A 16,830-nucleotide genomic window follows, 5' to 3' on the forward strand; every position below is an offset into this window, starting at 1 on the left:
TAGCATGCTGGCACTGTACTTGGCAGGGCATGGACGCCCATATTGAACAGATGACATCACAGTGTCTCGCATGCCTGAGATGAATGCACCAGCCCTGGCCATTCAGAATTGAAAGACTTCATGATTGGGCTGTGTGGACATCGCTTGAGATGGCAATAACTGGCAGCATAGGCAACGAAGAAAAATGGTGCATGATCCTCAGCTAGTTGGGTTTACCTATCTGAAGCTTTCCACTGCTGACATTACTATTCACACACAGTGACACACTTGTTCTAGATTATTGTCTTGGTTTGCTACTCAGGTTTTGTTCGTACACTGTTGAAGATTCTATGGCTTGACATTTGACTTCCTCTCGGTGTGCCCTTTCAGATTTGTGTACGATTAGCTGTCATCCACCTGGCCTTTTTTGGCCATTTACTGTTTCCCTGGGAAAGCACATAGTGACACTCCCCCACTGGGGTTGTATGTTACAAGAAAGACAGATTCAAATTTAACCACCAAAAAAAGATTCTATCATCACGTTAATTGCCTAACAGAAGCCAACTGTCTGACTGTTTTACTTATGAGCCTTGCTATGGAGAATCCATTCCAGAAGACTAGAACAATCTTAAATCCATAGTATATCCCAGTATCTTTTGCCTGAGTCAATCTCTCTCTTCACCCCAATGTCATCCACTCTTCCACATACTATATGCTCCAAAAATAAATAAATAAATAAACCTAGCCATCCTGGATGCACCAAAGCTGGTTACAATGTTCTCACAGAATCTCAGCTGTTGTTGCCTGACACTTCCAACCCACTGCCAACATCCTAGCTTCTCAAATAAATAAAAAAAAACACACACACACACACACACATATTCACATTTCTTAACTGTTCCCACACCAATATCACCTGGATCCCATGATGTCACAACATCACTTCCCTACACACTAACATTCCCTGTGTCCACAGTCTTGCTGCTCTCTCTCTCTCTCTCTCTCTCTCTCTCTCTCAACACCCCCCTTCCCCTCCAACAGCCTACAGACTCCATACCCACCACATCATTTGTTGCAAACCTACAAGCTACATACTTATGCACCAACTACTATTCCTTTGAGGGGGATATATACAGAGATACCTGTTGCATGGTCATGGGCAGCCACACAGCACCATCCATCATGATTTATCTAGAGGAAATCTTCCTAGCCATAGACAATCCCAAACACTACAGACATCTGCCCAATCATACCCTTGCTCATCAACAGTACCTGCATTTTAAAGGCTGCCATCTCTTATACATTAGAAAGTCTGTCCAATATAGGTTCATCATGGATGAACAGAATATCTGGAGTGATGAGCAATCCCTTAACCAGTAGACTGAAGGCCTTATGCTTTTACAGACAGAAACGCATCCTCCCCCCCCTTTCTAAACCTATACCATAAAAAGAATTTTCATGCCATATCCACAAATGCACCATTTCCATGAACCAGCTGTAAAGGTGCACCCCTCTTCATCACCAAATCTCATCAAGAACTGAACAACTTAATAACATTCTTCACCAAAGCTTTGACTACTTATCATTATGTTTGGAAATAATGAACATCTTACCCACAATCCTCCCCACTGCTCCCAAAGTGGTAATCTTCCATCCATCAAATCTACAAAATGCCACCTATCCAAGGTACGGCCCCCTGTGAAACAGTCTTATCATATACAGTCACTGCAATAACAAATTACAGCCAGAGCATGCTAGTGATGTGGTTCTTTGTTTCACAATGATGGTGTGTTTCCACTGTTTTAATAGTCAACTGTATGTATGCAAGTCAAACTACTGATTTGTTGCCTTTATATTGACAAATGACAACAAATATTTTTTAAGCCCATCTAACAAGGAATGGCTGTTAATGGTGAATATTTTGTGAGTTTTTACTCCAAGAATTACAAACGAGAGTCCTCTGAACATTACAGCTCCCTAACCTAAATCTCCAATTGCTGTTCATCTGGGACAATTATATGAAACCTGAACACCCTCCACAACAGCATCATGGAATGGTTCCATTCAAAAGTAATTGCCAAAAGTGTTAAGACATTCATCTCACTGGAATATGAGATGATCAATCCATGATCAATCCCTGTTTTGTAGAATGCAGTCGGCTGCTGAAGGATCCACAACTGCACCCACTCTTACACTTCCTCGTCCGACGGAAACCAACGTCCACATGTATCTTTCTTCAGGTCACCACAGATGTGAAAAATCACATGGTGAAAGATCCAGGCTGTGTGGGGTAAGTTGCAATGTTTCACTACCAAATCATTGAAGCATAGCCTTCGTCCAACTTGCAATGTGGTGGCAAGTGTTATCGTGTGACTGGGTGATTCCGTCCAGCAGCATTCCAAGAGCCCAAGGGCAAATGTCAAAGCCAACAGTGAAAACATCCCCCATCTCCCCAACCAAAGAAATCCAAAGCTGTTCACACAAGTTCTGGTAAGGTCATGATGACCATCTTCTTCAACTGCAGGAGTCCTCTGCTCATGGAGTTAATCAAATGCATAACCATAATAATTGTGCAGTGCTATGAATACATTTTGCAGAAACTGCTATGTGCTATAAAGTCAAAACACCCAGGAATGCTGTCAGAGGAAATTGTCCTGTTGCATGATGACACCCACCACCTCATTGTCAATCGGACGAAGGCTAGACTTCAGTGATTTGGTTGCAAAACACTGCAACGTCATCTGTACAGCCTGTATCTTTCACCATGAGATTTTCACAACTTTGATGAACTGAAGAAAGTCATGCATGGATGTTGGTTTCAGTAGGATGAGGAAGTGCAAGAGAGGGTGGGGTTATGGATCCATCAGTGCATTCTACAAAACAGTTATTGATCGGTTCATCTCAAAGTGGGATAAATGTCTTAATGTGTGTGGTGATTACTTTTGAATGGAACCATTCCATGGTCCCATTGTGGTGCCATTCAGTTTTCATTTGACTGCCCCTTCTACATGACAAGGTGACATGTGACTGGTAACTATGACTTACATTACATAAATAACTCAATGTGCAACATCTTCCTGCCTGCATCTTTGTGAACATATTAAAACCATATATTCTCTTTGAAACATTTATTGTGTCAAATAGTAAACATATATTACAAAATACATACCATTAATAAATTTCACAAATGATCGGCGTCCGTGCAATGTCAGAAGCTCTAGCGCATGAAATAACGAAACTGAAGCTGCAAAATCTGCATTTGCTGCTGCGAGTTGGTGAGGTGAAATGTGTTGAGGAGGATGTGAGCGGGTGTATTCCCACGACTTCAAAACCTAAATAAAAAGGTATCATACTGTTAGCCTTTAATGTCTCTTTTTATTCTTCCATAAAAATAAACTGAAAAGAAAAGAAAGAAAGAAAATAAAGAAGAGGAATTAAGGAAAGAAGTTAGAGAGTAGTATTAACTGTACCTTATATTTGGCCAGCGATCGCACAGTGCCAGACAGTAATCTGCTCTGTATAAGTGGTCTCACATATATTTCTATAATCTGTAAAATAATTTTCTCAAGTCAATCATCAAATAGCTTCCAAAGCATCAATGTTTAGACTAGCCAATAGGACAAACAAACCTACATGGCAGCATTTGTAGCAACAATTACAGAAACTGCTTATGAACTCAAAATAACATGTGGAGTTCCTTAAGGCAACCAAAATGTTTCCACTGTCAGTGGTACCACAGTCTTTTAACTGTATCAGTAACTGATAAACTGAAGTTTACTAACAACAAAATATCAGAGTAAATTAACTGACTTGAAAGTATGAGTGCTGATCAACAAAGACTGAGACTGATTTTTTTCCTGTAGCTTCTGTGATAGTTTCCTAATGTACCGCGAATATTTGAAATGAGAGTTTTTTTTTACATATAATGTCCATAGCTAGCAGCACTCTCATATTAGTAGGTTGGTGGTAATGTTCTATTTTGCATACATTCTTTGCATTTTGCATACTGAACAATGGAGGTGATGCAAGAGGAGCAGTACGGTGCAACAAAATTCTGTGTTCATTTACACCATACAGCCACTGAAGCTTACAAAAAGCTGCAGCAAGTGTATGGTGAAGATCACTACCTCATGCAACAGTGTTTAGGTGGTTCAAGGACTTCAAAGAAGGCTGACTTGTCTGTGTTAAGCAAGTTGAGCCTGGTGTTTCAGCTTCTGTTGTGACTGAAGTCAACATGAACACAGCTGCTGTGATTGTCCATGAAGATTGATGGATAACATTATTTAACCTCAGTGAAATGTTGGTAATTTCAAATGGCAGTGTCTTTACAACTGTGCACAATCATCTCCTTATGAACCGTGTTTGTGCACAAGGTACCACATCTGTTGACATCCGAACAAAAGGCTGTGCAAATGGAGACAAGCCGCGAGGTCCTGCATCTCTTTGCTGATGGAGGGCATCTGTTTCTGGAATCAATTATCAATGGTGATGAGTCACGGCTGCAACATTATGATCCTGAAGGAAAACAAGCCATCATGGAAATTGCCATGTTTTCCAACACCAAAAGAAAAAAATGCGAAAGTTGTTCCATCTGCAGGGAAAGTAATGGTGATCACATATTTTGACTGTCATGGAATGATTTAACAGCATGCAGATCCCCTACATGTTGTTACAGCATCATATTACATGTCAGTATTGAGGAGGCACATTGCAAGGAAATGACCAGAGCTCGGTGGCGATTTCACCATGACAATGGTTGGCCTCACATTTCAAATCAAGTCATGCAGTTTCTGACTCAGTTTAATATTAACTGTGTACCGCATCTGCCCTGTAGCCCTGATCTTACACCCTGTAATTGCTTTTCATTCCCATCACTAGAGGCAAAGCTTTGGGGCATTTAATTTAAGAACTATCATGCACTGCTCAAGGAAAGTAAGACAATTCTCAAGGACCTAACAAAGAATGGCCTGCACCATGTGTTCGAGGACTGGCAGAGATGCTACAAAAAGTGCATTCAAGGAGGGGAAAGTACTTCGGAAAAGATCATGTAAACATTGAAATGAAGTAATACACATCTGCGAAAAAAAATCAGTCTCAGTCTTTGTTCATCAGCTCTCGTACATAACATTTATAAGTGATCAACAAAGATGATACACTAATTTGGTAACCAGATGCACTCATGAAATATAAAATTTGCTTTATAAATGACTTTGTATGCTACTATAAACTGCTGTTTACACCTGGAGCAAAAGTGAAGTACAAAACATATTTTAAATATAAAAATAAACATATATGTCAATACTGACTTACATTCATAAATTTGTCAAGAACAGTTTTCAGGTAGCCAGTTATCTTAACAATGACAGTTTCAATATTACGTTTATGTGTGTATTGCGCAACATCTGGTGATGTCTCAGTACGTGCTTCAATATGTGATATTTGGAGATTGTTTATCACCTGAAATAATAATAAAAAGTAAACAAGAACAATTAAACCAGTTTACACCAATCTAGGAATTATTGCATGCAACAACATTATTGCAATGAAGATATAATAAAAAGTTACAAATATGTTCAACTCTTATCTTAACTGAGGTTTATCAATTCAAATAAGTTGTCTATTATTTACATTTCTGATTTCTTTCCTGTTTTTTTTTATTAAAAAATCATATATCTAAATCTAAACATGAGTGAAAAAGGTTAAAACTTCATATACCTATAGGCAGTAGTGTGCTGTTCAGTGTGGTGTTTGTGGCGACTGTAGTACTCACAATAACGCGAGTTGTGCTGCATGCAAAGTGGCGTAGCTGTTAAAGAGTCGCTGGCTGGTGTGCTGCAGGCTGTCACTTCAAACCTGAACACCAGTAATTGCCTGTTATTTAGTATTTATCATTTCTGGAAAGTTCTCAAAATATCTTATGTTTTATATTCCAGAATACTCAATTTTTGTGTAAACAGCAGCATTCTCCATCCTGGACTGCTGTTCTGTCTGTATGTATGTGTTTTGAATGGATGTGCTTTCAGTGCTAAGTGCTGTACTTCACTCATAACCCTGCTTCTGTATCTGGACTTGATAAGGCTACAATGTGACATTGTTTGGTGTGTCTGTTTGGTGGAGACACTGGGTACTTCAAACCATTGACATAACCCTGTCCAAATAATACTATGTAGAAGATGTCATATATACGGGCAGGAACCAGAATACAAAAGAATATCATTACCAAGGTCTGTGTGTTCAGAAAACCAATGGATTTCAAAGCAGAAACAAGCCAGTTGCATGTCAGGCATCCATTAACTTTTTTTTTTTTTTTTTTTTGTTGAGATGCTGGTCAAGAGCTGATGTAAGGATTTGACCGGGTTACCAAATAAAACTGGTGGAATGACATGAAATGTTCAACAAACGTGTATTTTTACTTGGATGGCATAGTCCAGCAGTGGTTTGAGAACAACGAAGAGAAACTTGTTAGCTGGAACAAATTCCAGGGTGACATTTGGTGTCAATCAGCAGCAAGTCCGCTTAGCAGAAGAACAAACGAAGAACAGGGCCCAGTGTCATGGAGAAATTACACAGATTACATACAGAACGTTTTGGCCCTATGCCTCATTGTCAGTTTCAGATTCCCAGAAGCTGACAAAATCTCACACTTGATGAAAGGAGTCACCGAAGACCTGTGGATCACCGAAGATCTGTACCAAGCTCTTCTGGTAAGGATGTCATTACAACAGGGGAATTCATCAAGTGGTGCCAGAACAATGAGGAAATGCAACAGGAAATACTTTGACAAAAAAACTATGATCGACTTCCAAATGTGGTTTCAATGGCAATTGTGGAAGATAACCACAACCTTGCCTCTCTCATACATTGGGTAGTAGGGGAAGAGATACAGCAGTTTATGGCAGCCAAACCAAGTAGGCAAGAGATAGCAGCCATAAATGTTGACCCTATACATCAGAAGGTAATCGCTGTAGAAGTAGTGTATTGATCCTTAGCACCAATCTCTACCACCAGTCGAGCGTGCCAGGTAGAATGGACTTGGCCAACTTACGACTTACACCGCTTTCATCAAACAACAAGCCAGTATCTAGCCAGAGCAAGTACAAACAACTCTGCTACTAAGTATGGTGTCCCACAGCAGAACGCATATTTAGAGGACAGATGACAACATGCTGGTATGTTTCTACTGTGGATGCCCTGGAAATGTTGGATGGACAATTGCAGAGAAAGAAGGCAAGTTTTTGACTACTACTATGCTGCCAGACATCAACTATCACAAAGTTCTATTCATGCCAGACAACTGCACATGATTATAGTCGATCTGTGGGACTAAGCCTGTTGCTGTATCCTGCACAAGGTCGTTCCTAAACATGCCATAGTAGTTCCCTGTTGTTGTACAGAGATATCAGGTGCTCATCTAGCTGCCGAATTCATGAAAACTAAGTGAGCAACCATCTACGGATGTGAGGCCGCTACAGATAAAAAATCTTCCGTGGACGACAGTTACCGTGATGTAAGGAGATGTCATAGATGTCATCACTGACAGCACACCTGTCTGGGAGCTAGTTGGGTACTAAGAGGCTTCCTTTTCTGTAATTTTGAATGCTTGTTGTCACCAGCTAAAAAAACAATGTTTCATGATATGAAAGAAACTGTGCTGACTCTCAAATGGGAAAAACGCCCAGCTGATAGGAACACGTATTGCAAAAATAACTACCAATGAAAAAAAACAGCCCTTCAAATTTGTTATTTTTATGGAATATAGTCACTCAGATGCAATTTCTTGCACCCATCACAAGCAGTCATAGACTGTGGATGATCAGAGCTCCAGATTGACGAGGCTAGTCAACCAATTAGCCAGTCGTCATATACAGTGCTACTGGCAGAAATGACGAACAATGTGGGAAGAAGTGGAGACGATGCTGCACAATGACATGGAGATGATGCTGCACGATGACATCATTGAATCTTAAGAGAGTCCTTTATCCTCTCCAGTGGTTCTTGTGAAAAAGGAGGATGGTATGTGACACTTCTGCATCAACTACAAATGACAGAACAATTTCACGAAGAAAGGTGTTGGTGTGGTGCTGCCATTGATGACACCATAGACTGCTTGAAAGGAGCAAGTTTTCTCAACTATGGACATGCAGCAAGGCTACTGGAAAATCAGAAGCTGACTGTGAAATGACTACTTTTATAACACCTGACAGCCTTCAAAGTTATGCCGTTTGGACTATGTAAAGCTACAGCCACCTTCAAATGAAGGATAGACAACTTGTTTCGATGTATCTTTGCTATCTGGATGATATGGTCTCTCTTAAAACATTCAAAGAATGTCGAAGCCACCTGACAACCATGACGAGGTGTATTCAGACTACAGGCCTTCACCTAAGTCACAAAAAGTGCTTCTTCATCACCCAAGAAATAAAAGTCGGAACACCTAGTTAATGGCGATGGAATCCAGAGAAAATAAGAGCAGTCTCAGATTATCTGACTCCTCGGCAAACTCATGACACGAGACCTTTCTTGGAATTCATAAATAACTTCTGTACCAAGCCACATGTTCATTGCAAGAAGTACTGCAGATCGATGGCAAATTTTCCTGGAACAAGGTGCAAGAAAGATAGAAAGATCTTTCTTTGTCTTTAAGGAGGCACATCATCTCAAGTCCTTGCATTGTACGACGAGAGTGACAAAACAGAACTTTGTCAAGAAGATAAACATTCAAAAGCATTATTGATATCCTCCATATGAAGTCCTACTACAGGAAACTGAAGAATTCTCAACAATTGCAAAGCTTCGAGAGGACGGGCCAACCTTCGATGCTCATCTTCTTGAAGAGGACGCGGCAACACAAGTAGACTACAAGGAACTGCCAGAGCTGCCATACAGAGGATCAGTGACAGAATTCAGATCCAGGGTACAGTAGCCAGCTCCAATGACAACATCTGAAACAGCAGGTCACCATGTCTCTGGGAGAGGAAGCAGTGCTGCGAGCTCTGCTGAACACAGTACGGTGAAACGGTCAATAACCCTGGCTGACATGTCGTGGATCATCAGTTCGTGCCCAACTATTACCAATTGTCTGTCATTTAGTATTTATCATTTCTTATGCTTGTATATTCTGCGATATTTGATGTTTGTATAAACAGGAGCACACTGTTCAGGAGTGCTGTTCTGTCAGTGCGTTCATGTTTGTAACAAACATGCTTCCAGTGAAGTGGTGTAGTTCACTAGTGACCCTCCTTTCATATATGCGCTTGGTCGTGGTCACAATGTGACACTAGTGGTGGTGGTGGTGGTGGTGGTAGTAGTAGTAGTAGTAGTAGTAGTAGCATCCTGTGTGAGAAAAAACTGACAACCACCCAGAAAGGGAGGATAAAACATACGAGGGTAATCCCAAAAGCAAGGTCTCCTATTTTTTTTTATAAGTACATAGACCTGTTTATTTCTACAATGGTTTACATCGGTTTACAGCTTGAACATTTAGCTATTTTTTGACATAATCACCATTTCTGTCGATGCATTTTTGTAGACACTGTGGCAGTTTTCATATGCCCATGTCATACCAGCTCGCCGTCATGCTGTTCAGAAAGTTCTGAACCTCTTCTTAAGTGTCCACACACTTATGATGACATAGGACCTAAAGCCAAAGGTAGCAAAGCAAAATCAGAAATACTGAATCCAGTTCCCAAACGTTCCTTTACAAAGTAAATTACAGTGGTACTGCCCTGGCTTAATCCTCACACCATTGCAAAGATGAATGATATAAATATTTGTGTCCATGGGGCTGAGAAACAGCTGAAGTCCTCCAAAGTAGAAGATGCTCCAGTGTTCAGTGGAATCACTATCAGATTCACATACACCATCTTTGGCCGTGTCAGCCCCCCTTAACCCAAAGTGGTTTAACAACAAAATTTGTAAAATGCTGAGGGAGCAAAGGGTATTGCTTCTTCGGTTCAGAAGAGAATGTGTAAAATGACATCAGGCAGAGGTTAGCAGAGATTTGTGCATCTGTAAAAATACCAAAGTGTGAAGCATACAACAACAAGCACTGTCTGCCAGAGAACCCGAGAAAATTCTGGTCCTATGTAAAATTGCTAAGTGGGTCTAAGGCTTCCATCCAGTCACTCATTGGCCAGTCTGGTGTGGAAGTAGAAGATAGCAAAACAAAAGCCGAAGTTTTAAATTTTGCATTTAAGAAATCGTTCATGCAGGAGAATTATACTAACATACCTCCATTTGACCATAACACAGACACCTGTATGAACAATGTAGTAATAGGCACCTCTGGCGTAGAGAAACAACTGGAAGAGTTGGAAACAAATAAGTCACCAGGTCCAGATGGAAACCCAGTTTGGTTTAACAAAGACTAATTTATGGCACTGACCCATTATTTTGTTTGAAATTATCCCGAATCTCTCACCCAAGTGAATGGAAAAAACTGCAGGTGACTCCTGTATACAAGAAGGGTAAAAGAATGGTGTTGCAAAATTACAGACCATACTGTCCAGAAGGTGCCAGCATATGGAGTAAGTTCCCATATATGTGAGTTGCTCAAAGAGTTCATAAGTAACAAAACACAGTACATTGTCCTTGAAGGTGCGTGTTCCAAGACAAGGTTATCTTCAGGAGTGCCCCAGGGAAATGTGATAGAACTGCTATTATTTTCAATACACACAAATGATCAACAGGGTGGGCAACAATTTGCAGTTGTTTTCTGATAATGCTGTGGTGTATGGGAAGGTGTCACCATTGAGTGACTGTAGGAGGATACAAGATGAAACACAAAATTTCTAGTGTGATAAATGGCAGCTAGCTCTAAATGTAGAAAGTTAGTTGAGGTGAATATTAAAACAAACCCTTAATGTTAAAATGCAGCAGTAGTAGTATCATGCTTGATGCTGTCACATCATTTAAATCTCTGGCTGTAACACTGCACAGCAATATGAAATGGAACAAGCATGCGCGGACTGTGGCAGAGGAGGCAAATGGTAGACTTTGGTTTGTTAGGAGAATTTTGGGAATGTGTGGTTCACATGTAAAACAGACCGCATACTGGGTGCTAGTGCAATCTGTTTAAGTGTTTGGGATCCGCACCAGGTCGAGTTAAAGGCAGACATTGGAGCAATTCAGAGGCGAGCTGCTAAATTTGTTACCAGTAGGTTGGAACACCACACAAATATTATGGATATGCTTCAGGAACTCAAATGGGATTCCCTGGAGGGAAGGCGATGTTTCTTTATGAGGAACACTAGTGAGACAAATTCAAGAACTGGTATGTGAAGCTGACTGCAGAATGATTCCACTGCCGCCAATCTACATTTCGTGTATGGGGCATGAAGATACGATAAAAAATTAGGGCTCATATGGAGGCATACAGACAGTCATTTTTCCCTTGCTCTGCATGTGAGTGGAACACGAGATGAAATGACTAGTAGCGGTACAGTGTACCTGCTGCCACACACTGTACGTCTGTCTGCTGAGTAAAGATGAAGATGTATAGACGAAGATGCACATGTAGATTTTGTGTCTAGTATATCCACGTAGATGATAAAATTGGTCACATGATTGGCAATTATATACGTCATCATGTTAAATAGAGTCCACAATGCCCTAGAAACCCTGAATCAGTGAAAAAAAAGTGTCTTACACACTTTATTCAGGAGACGAATGTCTGTTTCTTGTATGGGATTTTCTCTTACTCAGTCTCTGGGACATGCAGCAGTAGAGTCCCAATAGAGGATTATGACTCTTGAAGTGTCCTAGATGGCAAGGATGTGAGAGTTCATTTAAGATACCTCTAAGTATCACATTTTGTGCCTCTAAGTATCATATTTTGTGAGAAAAATACAGAGTACACCATAACTTTCCTACAGCTATGTATCATTGCAGTAACTGGAAGTTGTGGAGTTGTTAAAATCACTGACTGGCAGTGCTCTTTCACTGGCATTTTGCCCTTCCATCACTAAGATAATCATTTTCATTGCCAGACTATCCCCTTAGGACAGGAGACTCAGATAACTTAAAGTATGCCTCCCATAGACACAAGTATCTTGGTCTTACTCATACATACTTGGTTCTAAAATTTCTATACAGGCATCCTGAACATATTCACATTACAATGTAGTATGTATGGCAGTCTATCGGTGAAGTTCGAAGTTGGGAATACAGTTTCTCATGTCAACATTCCTGTATAAACTTTCTGCCTTTTTTATACTGTGCTGGGTTTAAATGATAACTGAAGATTATGGTTACGTCCCCCACAATCATGTGTAACAGTCAATCAAATTATTCGATGGAGAAGTCATGCAGAGACTAACAGATTTAAATATTCTACCACAGATTGTGTTGATGTCTGTGACAAGTGGATGCTAACAGCATCACCAATTATGTTTGGAAGTAAACAGCTTCTACTGTAGCCTCAGAGCATAGTGCACTTGCTTCAAGCACCACTATGATTATAACCAATGGTTTAGTTAAAGGAATAGTACACTACCTTATTTCACTGGAGTCTTTGATGACAGAATTTCAGTAAGTTGATGCATGGGACAAAAGTTCTCTCTCTTCAAAAATATTTATATATTTGTTTTTGAGGTTTTGCTCTGCAACCACTGACTGGTCCACATCAATACATTTAATCTGGCATTGGATTTTTGCATGATGTTCTGACAATCTACATCAGTCACAACTTTTTGTTATAAGGATGTAACATAGGCAAGATATATCTATATATATTTTGTACTGACAAATATTTCTGTTCCGTTACACACACATCTTGTTCTAATTTTACCGGAATTATGGATACGTCTTTTGATAGTTGTAAAAAATTGTTGGGGTCTCTGGACTTTCATTTTTATGACTTCACACCTAAGAGATATGAAAGGTAGAGTCAAAAAAGCCTAAGTAAAATAGATTATGGAATATAGCAGCATGTCCTGTGCAGTTCTACAATTGCTGCTGCAATCGGAATAAATTTTATTAATTTCAAAGAACCCTGTGACCAACTATGTCTTTTGCCAGGTACAGCATCTCTCTCATTTTCTTGGAGCGTTGCAAGATAGGTTCAATACTTATTTGCCCAGGATTCTGGCCATTTTACTATATGTAGCCGAGAAGTCAGGAGTACTTTAGGGATATCTCACTGCAATGCTTGAACATCTGTGTGTTTGTTTGTGTTTTTCAGAGAGTATACGATGTTCACCATAGCCATTCATTTCTAGAGCAATATTCTACACACTGTTTTATTGCCCTTCATGGCAAGCTATGCTGGACTTCAAGATTTCAACAAGATAATGCCCTTGCACACTGGGTGAGAGTTTCTACTGCTTGTCTTTGTGCTTGCCAAACACTACCTGGGCCAGCAAGATCACTGGATCTCTACTCAGCTGAGAATATTTGGAACATTATGGGCAGGGACGTCCTACCATCTTGGGATTTTGATGATCTAATGCACCAAATGGACAGAATTTAGCACGATATCCGTCAGGACGATATCCAACAACTCTATCAATCAATACCAAGCTAAATAAATGCTTGCATCAGGGCCGGAGGTAGATCAAAGCTTTACTCATTTCTCAATTAGTGAAGCTCTTTCTCTTCTCTATTTGTAAACTGTTTGTAAAAATCAATTTTAAGTGTTTGCATAATGTTGAAGCAATGTTATAGAAGTGTCATAGCTTACACCCACAGTTCACCAATGTGCATCCACAGTTCACCAATGTTTGCTACCTTGTGGGATGTATGCACATTCTTTTAGAGATAATAGCTCAACTGCTACACTACAGACACAATGAGCTGCAATCGGCTGGCCAATTGCCACCAAACCATCTTTTCCAATGAGTCTCACTCAAATTGTGATGGCTGTGTTTAAATGACAGTAGACATTCTCAGCAGTCACTGCTATATCAGTAAAGTTACGGAGCTTGAACAGTTAACCTTCAGTGTATTTTTCGAACTGCTTTCTAACAAGACTACACTCACACAAGTTTCCTGGACTGTTCCACACAGCTACTGTGCAATTCATATATTGTTTTTTTCTTGTTTGTCTTTGTTGGCATGCTGTGCACTAAACTTGTCTCGAATTCTTGTCAATCAGTAACTCATCATCCATGTTGCTTATCTAGTAACAACTACAACTGCACTTCTGATTCCGGTTGAAGTTGTCTGGGGTGGCACTGCTGAGTGACAATCAGAGATTGTTTGAATTAATATCATGATGGATAGATACTATTATCGTAGCATCATTACCAAGTTCACCAATTACTTATTTTTTCATTAAACTCTTCATTTAATTGTTTACTTCTATCATCGTAGATTACATACAGGCAACATTTCATTCATCTCCAATTTTTTGTTTATAGTGTTGAATTTTGGCATAGTAGTCTACACGATGTATCCATCTGCAGAAGTGGCTTTGGAATCTGCATTAACTGTAGTTGACAAGGAGATATTTTGAAGATATTTGCCTTTTGGAAGAGGAATTACAGAACTAAACCATGTATATCAATATTGGCTTCCAATATAGTATCTATTACCATCACCAGATGAGTATAAACAAGTGCCTCACATATTGAGAAATAAAATTATTAACCTATAACCCAAGCAAAACTTTAAACTTAGGACAAATGGTAAAAAGCATCATACCTCTTGGATTGCATTAAAATTACTTCCTGGTGTTGCAGATAATGCCAAAATTCTGAAAACAGCTGATTTACTTCTAAGCTGTTTTATGACCTGAAAATAAAACAGAATAAAAATTCAGAGCAAAGCTTTCAATACAGAAAATATAATCCTTACAGTAACTAGCATCAAAGCAGTGTGACAAGCTGTCATATTTTACCAACTTATATGTTAATTAATTACCAAACTTTTAATTAGCCTCTTCAGTTCCTGCTGAGATTTTCGAATCCTTAAAAAAACAAACTTGTAAATTACATAAACATAAAGATGACACGCTGAGTTGCAGAAATAGGTGCAATGAAAGGAAACACACACACAAAAAAAGCATGCACACCTCTTGCACACGACTGCTACCTCTGGCCACTCTAACCAGAATGCAGCTGTGTCATGTAGTGCGAAAGCAGCAATCCAGAGTGGGATGGTGTGGGGTGGGGTGACAGGGGAGGAGGGGGCAGTAAAGTATGGATGGGGGGAGAGTGGTCAGCACTGCCTGGCATAGTGTGCAGCGACTAGCGGGCAGAATGAGGCTGACAGACGCAGTGTTGGGAGGCTATGGTGGAGGGCCGGTGGGGGAAAGGGGTGGGGAATGGGAAGTGGAAAAGGAGAGAAGCAGGGAAGGGGAAAAGGCAGGTGGGTGTGTTGGCAGAGAGCGACACACAATGAGCATGAGGGGACATGAATTGGGAGGAGGTGATAGGACATATGGGGTAGAAAATGTTGAGTAGAAGGTGTACGGACATTAAGTTAACATAGGTTGAGGCTAGGATGATTTCAAGAGCGGAGAATGTGTTGAAAGCATAACTGCCTTCTGCACAATTCAGAAAAACTGGTGGTAGGATCCAGATGACCTGGGTTGTGAAATAGCACTGAAATCAAGCATGTTATGTTCAGATGCATGTTGTGCCACAGGGTGGTCCACACTGCTGTTGGCCACAGTCAGACAATGGCCATTTATTCTGATGGACAGTTGGCTGATAGTCATACCAATGTAAAAAGCTGTGCAATGACTGCTGCAGAGCTGGTATATGATATGGCTGTTTTCACAGGTGGCCCAGCTTGTGATGGGATAGGGTAAGCCTGTGACAGGAATGGAATAGGAAGTGCTGTGTGGGTGGACTGGGAAGGTCTTGCACCTGGGTCTTTCACAGGGATATGATCTCTGTTTCAAGGGGATGGGATTGGGTGTGGCACAAGGATGGACTAGGTTGTTGTGGAGGTTGGATGGGCAATGGAACACTTCTATAGGAGAGGTGGGAAGCATCTTACATAGGATGTTCCTCATTTCAGGCCATGATGGTCGATAATCAAAGCCCCGAAGAAGAATATGGCAGAGATCTCTGCCCAAACTCTTTGCCTTTACAAATGTCTGCTTGTGTCTGTGTATGTGCGGATGGATATGTGTGTGTGTGTGTGTGTGTGTGTGTGTGTGTGTGTGTGTGTGTGTGTGCACGAGTGTATACCTGTCCTTTTTTCCCCCTAAGGTAAGTCTTTCCGCTCCCGGGATTGGAATGACTCCTTACCCTCTCCCTTAAAACCCACATCCTTTCGTCTTTCCCTCTCTTTCCCTCTTTCCTGACGAAGCAACCATTGGTTGCGAAAGCTAGAATTTTGTGTGTATGTATGTGTTTCTATCGACCTGCCAGCGCTTTCCTATGGCAAGTGACATCATCTTTGTTTATATATATATATATATCCATTTGGAGTCCACTAACTAAAAGTGGACACTGCAAGATCCAAGTACTGTGACTCGCACCATATGAGACAGTAATGTATCTCGAAAATTGGAAACTGCTCTGAACAGACATGTTAAGCTCACTTTGTTCCAACTGAGTAGCACTAAAAATCAACACGGCTAACACAGGTTTTTTTCTTTAGTTGCAATCTACTGTTCTCATATTCCAAAAAAATTCTCTTCTTATGGCCTTACGACTTCTTTTCTCAATTATGAATCAACTGCATGTATGATAGTAGTATATTGTGCCCTAATGTATGTTGCACAACATTCCACAAATGCTGTGACCACTGCCTTCTTTACCATGTTTATTGGCACCTAGATAACATTTCTTTGAATCAACAGGTGCTTATATACATCTTTAAGAATTTGAACATCTTTTGCTGTTGAGATCATATGCATATGGATTTTACAGTACCACGAGTATCAAAACAGGCACGACA

At 40.3% G+C, this 16,830-nt stretch overlaps 1 protein-coding gene across 1 annotated transcript in view; it reads right to left on the minus strand.

Moving 5' to 3' along the window:
- The window catches only part of LOC124721864 (Fanconi anemia group M protein), a 230,472-nt gene that overhangs the window by 106,849 nt on the left and 106,793 nt on the right, over window positions 1-16,830 (minus strand). The window contains exons 6-9 of the mRNA XM_047247000.1: window positions 14,620-14,709; window positions 5,290-5,436; window positions 3,450-3,527; window positions 3,149-3,311 (exon numbers count right to left, since the gene is read on the minus strand). Of these exons, the coding sequence (XP_047102956.1) occupies window positions 3,149-3,311; window positions 3,450-3,527; window positions 5,290-5,436; window positions 14,620-14,709 (478 nt within the window). The remainder of the gene's footprint in view (window positions 1-3,148; window positions 3,312-3,449; window positions 3,528-5,289; window positions 5,437-14,619; window positions 14,710-16,830) is intronic.

Source organism: Schistocerca piceifrons, chromosome X, assembly GCF_021461385.2.
Source record: "Schistocerca piceifrons isolate TAMUIC-IGC-003096 chromosome X, iqSchPice1.1, whole genome shotgun sequence".
Taxonomy (NCBI): Eukaryota; Metazoa; Arthropoda; class Insecta; order Orthoptera; family Acrididae; genus Schistocerca; species Schistocerca piceifrons.